Here is a 7,824-nt window from a genome sequence, read left to right as displayed (position 1 = left end):
CAGTTTAGTTTTTCGAAAAGTTTCGAAATGTTTGTAATTGGCTAAATGATCTGTGAAATCACTAATCCCCCCTAGCCGACTGGAGCCCAAAAATAGAAAGGACAGGGGGCATCCCGTGGCGAATCTGGCTGCCCGACCCTCAGCGACCAGCGATCAACTCCAGTGCGCCGAACGGAACTTGCTCTCGAAAATGTATCAAGCCGCTACGCTTCCCCCCGCGGCTGCCATCCCTCCCCACTTATCCCACACTAGTTCAAATCACGTAAAAAAACCCCATCAAAACATGCACAGAAGCGTGTTCATATCTTTCATGTTACGGTTAAAACTTAGAACCTCATTTTGAGCGAACGTTACAAACACGAGACAAAATAATATTTTCGAAAACAAATCGCAATCTTATCAGCAAGGTTTCATTGATTCCTGTTAGATTTAACCGGTACCAAACCGCGGCAGGCAGCTAAGAACAGCAACATATTTGCCACGGTTAGCACAAGTGGCGGTGATATATTCAGGTCGTGCCGCCATGTGTTTGTTTAGATATCAGTGTGAATAGCAGCCCTGTTTCAGACACGGCCGGCCTGCCGGCGTTTCCGGCACGGGCACGATAATGAGACGTTGATTGACGGCACATGTGGTTCACATCTGAACAGTTTCAAAGAAAGAATTTATCGACAATGCTGACACCCCTCTGTGTGAAAGGTCAGATCAGTGGTCGCGACCTCAATCGTCCTTAAACATGCAAAGGTCAAAAGCTGAGGTCCACTTTCACACTGAAAGGGGTGTCCATCGGCGGTCTAAACGCATCATTTTGACGCACTAAAACACACATACTAAAAAGCCAAAACAACGTGCACCATCTACAGCCCAACAGCAAAACGTATACCAACTCCCAGACATATCCGTCCACCCAAACGCGAGAAACGGGTGCGAACGCAATTTTCGTCTTCCCTCACAAAACCTCCGCGCTCGGGATGTACATCCCTACCCGGAGGTAACTATTTGCCTTCGTTATCCTCAGGAGGGTTGCAGTTCTCCGTGGGCATGTGACAACACGAGATGGCAGTGCACTCCCGGGTGTTACAGTGTCTCTTCTTGATACTCCAGCGTTGGGCCACACACTGACACGTACTGATGGCGGGTATGTACATGTGTGACCTATTTTAAGAAAAGTTTGTGCTACATACAGATCTTTTTACAATTCAGTCCTTAGACATTCTCCCACGGCAGAGCTATCCCGCGGCAAATACGCCTTGGGATTAGCTCTGCCCTATTATCCCCAGATTTGTCCTCTGTGGGGCCTTGTTTACAAATATTCATGAGCTTGCCTTATTTGGCGCAAACCAATCAGTGCCCAGATAACCTAAATTCGACATGGCGGACATGTAAACATTTCTGGGTTGCCTGCTTCGCTGGCTAAAATACAACACAGACCTTTCCCCCACCTATTCTTACACTTAGGAAGACGTCTCTGTTGTGAAGCAGTGTCTGTACCGTGCGCTGTTGATGTTGACGATGTCGATTCAAACAATTCTTGCACGGCTGGCCCCAAAAAATAGCCGACAGGATGTTTTCAGCTTCCCAGCGACCTTTGACCTTAGCTTTCCGCTACCGAAAGCTATGCCTCTGATTGGCTGAAGCTTGTCATCCCGTTAGAGTGGTTTGAAATGGGCAGTTTGCCAGGGGTACTCCTTACTGGTAAGGAAGCACCCCTGGCGTGGGAGGATGTCCTTAGATGACATATCCTGAAATCTCATGTTAGATTCAGATAACCATATTGAACTGATGTATTCAGAAAAATATATAAATTGCGCTAGTTGCACGTAAACTGTAATTTTGTGCAAAGGAATTAAGTAAAAGTCATTGTTATGTACTGCATTGATTGCGTTAGGATCATCGGTTACTATTCCTGTGCATAAACTGAATATAAGGTTGTTTTTTTGCAACACTTATTGTCTAAAAATCTAATTTTTCAGATATGAATTTGTACTCAATGGCGGGAACGTGGACACCGTGGTGTTCAGACGGCGGAACATGATCGGGACACAGCGCACCGTCAGACCGAGAATCCAATCATACAACCAGGTTGACCCGGTGGCCATGATTCCTGTGGACACTAAGGTAAGAATTCTGTTTTTTTTTTTTTTATACTGAATAGTTTATACTGGTGCTGGCATACATATAGGGAGGGAAGGCATGCCGCAAGACGCCGACAGTCTTGGACACATTGATACAATCTGGAATACAATTCATAATGGCTAATAAGATCATAGATTCTAGACATGGTACGTGATTTTTGCGAGAAAAGTGATGGAATCCATAAATATCAGGGCATACCAACTTTCTCTCTACCGAGACGGGGGGCGGTACCGACTTCCGACGAACTTTAACCCAGTGCTGACGTCACAAGTTAGGAAATCTACAGCACGTGTCTACAGCACTCTTATCAGAAAATAGATGAAAAGTGATTTGGTCAAAACTTCCGTTGAGTCAATTTTCTTGAGTTGGATGGATAACAGTTTAATTCTCATTTAAGACGTTAGATTATTGGTCTCCTTTCTAAAGGTGACAGAAGTGGATCTACAGTCATCTGACATCCAAGTCGTCGAAGGCACGGTGGTAGAAGACGAAGCTGGCAGCCGAAAACCCGTTCTGATGTTTGAACCAGGAACGGGCGTCACAATAACTGCCAAAAATGGAACACAAAATGAGGTAGGTTCAGCAAAATTAATTGACAGCTCTCAAATATAATTGGTACAAGTGCTACCACATAGATACGCTATAAAATTATTATTTACATGATTGGAAGCAATATAATTTGTTATCTAGAACATCTTGATCTCATACATAACAGAAATTATTGGACTAGCTAACTATATCACGGTCGTATCAACTAGTATACATCGATTGGGTGAATCGTTAATCTAGGCTTGTCTTTTTGCCTGCCTGTCAAATTTGCCGTGCATTCCCAGTGATGCTTTTTTAATATGCGGAGTTATAATGGAGGCAAAGCAGCATTGGGTAAAGTTTTGTTATGTACAATCTTTGATCTGTTTCTGTCTGTTTTCTATCTGTTACGCAGACTATACAGAGGCCACGTGTGCGAGTTACAGAGTACACCGTGGGAGACAGTGGTGAAGAGGCAATGCCTGCCCAGCTCCCAGCGTTTACCGGCTACACATATGCTGTAGAAATGAGGTAACTACATATGCATTCTCTCAGTTGTGCAAGTCATTAAAAAATCTCCATGCCCCACTTCCCCCAAAAAAGCCTGCTGATAAGAATTTCATTGTTCCTGTGGCGTTTTGATAAACATTGACATTTATTTTCAAATTAACTGTTTTTACATTTTACGGCACAGTCTATTAGTATTGTAAAATATAATACTCGAGCACTGTAAACGTTATACATGTACCGAATTAGTGATGTCGATCATGTTTAATTTTAGCCTAGATGAAGCATCCGTCAACGGTTCTACAGATGTGAACTTTAACCAGAGCCTGCCATTTTACGTCAACAACTTTCTTGGATTCCCGGTTGGTTCGGCAGTTCCTACAGGTTAGATATGTCCACTTGTATACATCTAGGCTGGAGGCGAGGTGCATACGTTCTTTGCAACGAGCTATCAGCATTTCTCTGAATGCTTCGATCATCCCTTTAGTAACAGCAAGAAGAAGTGTAGCGCTATGTAACATGCAAAGGACCAAATATATCACAACATTTGCATCTGCATGCAGGTTTATCAATAGTTTACTGTTACAAAATATGATCTTCATTTACATCTCTGTCATATTGTCTCAGTCTTTCTAGTTTTGGAAAATATATTTTGCTGTAACTCATAAGCTACTATAACACAATTAATTGTAGTAGCTACATGTACAGATATGTACATTTACATTAACTATTACCTTAACGGTTTCGTTTGGATTTTAGGTTACTACGACCGCAGCGGAGGGCGTTGGATAGCATCAGAAAACGGTCTAGTTATACAACTTCTAGATTCTTCTGATCCGAGAAAGGCGAGTCTAGATGTCCACGGGAATGGGCAGGCAGCAAACGAAACCGAAAGACATGAACTAGGTGAGATTTACTGTACGTGTAGTAAAAATCGTTTTCAGGTCTTTTTTGACTATGAAAACTAGCAACTACGAAAAAGCTCATCGTTAATCTTATTAAAGGGCACATTTGACCAAATCAGAATAAGAATTATTAATTTTCTTGGAGTAAATATGCATTGCAATGTTTTTAGAAGTTTTAAAACTATATACAATAACAGTATTTCATGTATTTATGAATTACTAGGTTAAGGTTTTTTTTTGCTTAAATGCTTTATGTGTCAGCTAGGAGTGTATGCTAGCAGCAGCAGCCAACGTCTAAAAATGCATTACATAATCATAAGAAAATTCCACAAACATTTGGACACACCTCTCTGCTAAAATATGTTTCGCTTTCATCTACTGGCAGGTTTACACCGCAAGACATGACATGATATTGTAAATTACATTTAAATTACTCTCTGAATACCCAGGCATTACTGACAATGAGCTTGAGAGACTGGCCATGTTGTACAACCCCGGTGACACCCTATGGAGGGTCAGGATACCTCACTTCACACCCTGGGACTGCAACTGGCCGTACGGGCCTCCAGATGATGGTTTTGGCCCAGGAGACCGACCCCCTCCCTCTTCACCACCAAACCCATGTCCAGGTACGGGAGGAGGGGGGAGTTCAGCAAGAGGTCGGAACCGGAAAAAGAGAGCATCTGGGAACGACAACAACAGAAGTAATTTCCTTCTAAATTCTGACTATTGGCAGCAGTTCTTTCCATATATACCGGCTGGACTCGACCCTGGGGAGCATGGTCCTTACCCTGCTGTAACCGCCAACATTTACAGTGAAGAGGAAGACTTGGAAGGAGCTACCGTATACGATGGGGAACAAAGGAGGGAGAGGCTCACTTCGGTATGAAAATTTATGATATAGAACATAGTCAACTACTTGATATGTTTTTTTATTAATCGTACCTTGTTAATCTAACCTCATCATCATGATATCATTATTGTATTCGATACCCCGAACCCCTTGACAATGATAATGTTAACAACCTACTTTAAGTATTGCCCAGCGATTGACTTCTAGGTGTAGGATTCTGTCACCTAGTTTGGGTACGGCTATTATCGAAAAAGTCGGCTGTCTGTCAGAAATAGGCCAATGTTTTGCTAAACAACACCATTATGCTCATTCTTTAAAAAAGACTTGAGTTGTATGTTGGCAATTGCCGTTCAATCTCGTTTTATAATGACTTCTACCAACATAGATCCAGTGCCATCATGCTTGTAGGATTGTTCATCATCATCAGGATAGTTACTAGACTTCATTGATCAAATGAGTACATGAAATATATTCTATTCGAATGACTTTAGCATAATCAACTCAAATAATGTAGTAAAATATGTTTCACTTATTGTATTGAGTATGCATTATGTTGATTATCATATGTTTCTCTTTATATCATTATTTCATCTGTATAAAGTTGATCTAAGTGTTGTTAAATTCATATGTTATTTTTTATTTTCCTCCTTTGTTAGTATAGCTTTAGTTGGCTGGTATTATTTTGTTTGTTTATTATTTTGTTTGTTTATTCTGTTGTACAGCTGTATTTGGATCCGTGGTATATGTGTTATCATTTGCGTTATTGTTGGTTTATGTGTTATTTTGTGAATGAATAATAAAAATTAAAAAAAAATATATGTTTTTTTTTTTAAATCAGAGACCAGGTGAGGCATCTGTTCCAATACCAGGGACGGATTTCCAGCTGATGTACAGTCACACACGGCAGAGGGGTTTTAAACAGGTGACAAGGATCCCTCTTATTGGAGATGAAGTACCGCCCAGCCTGAAAGCCATCAGACTTGAGATCACGGTGAGTGGCAATGTTAACTTTACGCCCCACAAAGCCCCATTTCTTATGGACTTTAAAGGCCACACCGACTTAATTTTATGGATGACATCCGCGCGAGGATTCATTTTCGCCTGTTCGCAAAAAAAAAAAGATCACGTCCACCGAGGCTCTGACCTGGCTCTAGGCTTGGGTAGTCCATGGTAGTAAGCGACAATACGGAGCCGAAGGTAACTCCGGAGGACAGCACCCAGGCTACCGAAGCTCCACGAACTCATGTACATACGTACAGTGCCGATTCATAAATTCCTCAAAAAGCCAGCATGTGTGCGGCTTGTCGTACTCCTCCCTAAATTATGCCGCAAATTCACAATACCTGCTTTATTACTCCGTGAAGGAGGTCAGGACCTCCGGACGGAGTGTTGTGATCAGCTGATTTTTCATGTTTGCAGTCAAAACACTGGGTTCTCTTTGTGTAATCGGCACGCAATTTTATACGCCGTCTGCGGGCATGCCCGTGTTGATGCACGAATGTGTATTTTTGCCGTTGCTGCTTTCGCGGTCAATGTAATATTGCAGACGCACCCCTACAATTACGAGGCGAATTGGAATGGTCCAGAAAAACGCGTTGTTTGGAATAGCAGTGGGGGGGTGGAACTTCATGCAGATACGAGGTGGTTTTGATAAGTGGTTCCAGATGCTTTTGCCCATGCTTAAGAGATGCCAAGTTTTTTGGAAGATGTTCGCAGCCAAAACGCATTCTGCCGTACGTCGCATTTCTGTGTAATTTCGCATGTGGTGTGGCATTATGTCCGGGATGATGCACGCCTTTTAATTTTTACCGTAGCTGTTTTGATATTGAAGTAAATGCATATTTTAGAAACATCCCTACTTTTACAATCCTGTGGAATAGGCCGTAGGTTTAGGCAGTTGTCTGGTAGCAGAGGTACTGTAAGCAGATATCCTGGTTATCTGGCCGGCGGTAGTAACACTCGCGGTGCTTACCGCAACTGTTGCTGGATTTTGCCCTGTTCCAGGCGCGCTTAATTAGGTACAGGCACGGTAAGACGGTGGGACTGTGTTTGTTACTAGACACGACCATGATAGTCCGATCTTTATGTGAATGCAATGATTGTGTGTGTGTAATTAAAATGAACTTCGAACTTGAAGCACAGTATCTTTACACGCCCTGGGAGCAGTAATGGATTTAGCTCTTTTTATGTTTTATGCTTGTGACGCGCCCTCATTGTATTAACCGTTGCCTAATTATAATGTCTGCACAGTAGGTCTGGCGTTGACGCTTGGGATTTTGTTGAAATATATAAAACTTCACGGAGGATTGTCACCTATGGCTTCTTGTTTTTTTTAGTTTGGGGGTCTTCAGAGGATGTCATCCATAAAATTAAATCGGTGGACTAAGGGATAATAAAGTGGCGATTCATCTGTGTTTGTAGCTACACAATGAACTCTTAAATTCTTAATGCCTTACGCAGTATTCTTTGATTAGGCCACACCAAGTAAATTTTATGGATGACGTCCGCGCGCGCATTGATTTTGGCCTGTTCCTAGAAAAAAAAACAAGAAATTCCGCTTCCTGTAACTATGACCAAAGAGTCACGTCAGTGCCGCAAATCGTCAGATTGACGTGAAGCCCGTAACGCGAAAACAGGACAGGACGACAACTGCTGTTCCACCTGATTTATTGCTGTTTTGATGGTGAATAAAAGACTTCTTGCTTGTTACACTGTGTAACCTCATTCAATTTGTGTCCTAACATTTGTCGTCTCTTAGTATATTTCTAATCTAGGCATCTTGTTTTTTAGGGCCCTTCTTGTTTTTTCTCGCCCTCTCGCATTAGATTTAGGGTCTCCAAAGGACGTCATCCATAAAATTTACTTGGTGTGGCCTTAATAGAATTTGATTGTTTT

At 42.1% G+C, this 7,824-nt stretch overlaps 2 protein-coding genes across 3 annotated transcripts in view; both read left to right on the top strand.

The window, feature by feature from the left end:
- The window catches only part of LOC109475363, a 65,087-nt gene that overhangs the window by 25,417 nt on the left and 31,846 nt on the right, over positions 1-7,824 (top strand). The window lies entirely within an intron of this gene.
- LOC109475367 (teneurin-3-like) overlaps positions 1-7,824 on the top strand; it is a 43,790-nt gene that overhangs the window by 14,244 nt on the left and 21,722 nt on the right. For both annotated transcript variants that reach the window (XM_019775976.1, XM_019775975.1), the window contains exons 16-23: positions 1,019-1,138; positions 1,974-2,118; positions 2,563-2,709; positions 3,080-3,195; positions 3,446-3,555; positions 3,931-4,077; positions 4,526-4,959; positions 5,768-5,920. In XM_019775976.1, coding sequence (XP_019631535.1) covers positions 1,019-1,138; positions 1,974-2,118; positions 2,563-2,709; positions 3,080-3,195; positions 3,446-3,555; positions 3,931-4,077; positions 4,526-4,959; positions 5,768-5,920 — 1,372 coding nt within the window. The remainder of the gene's footprint in view (positions 1-1,018; positions 1,139-1,973; positions 2,119-2,562; positions 2,710-3,079; positions 3,196-3,445; positions 3,556-3,930; positions 4,078-4,525; positions 4,960-5,767; positions 5,921-7,824) is intronic.

Source organism: Branchiostoma belcheri, unplaced genomic scaffold, assembly GCF_001625305.1.
Source record: "Branchiostoma belcheri isolate BF01 breed outbred unplaced genomic scaffold, Haploidv18h27 scaffold335, whole genome shotgun sequence".
NCBI classification, from domain to species: Eukaryota; Metazoa; Chordata; class Leptocardii; order Amphioxiformes; family Branchiostomatidae; genus Branchiostoma; species Branchiostoma belcheri.
The sequence above is the reverse complement of the archived record's forward strand: the minus strand, read 5'-3'. Positions and strand labels throughout refer to the sequence as shown.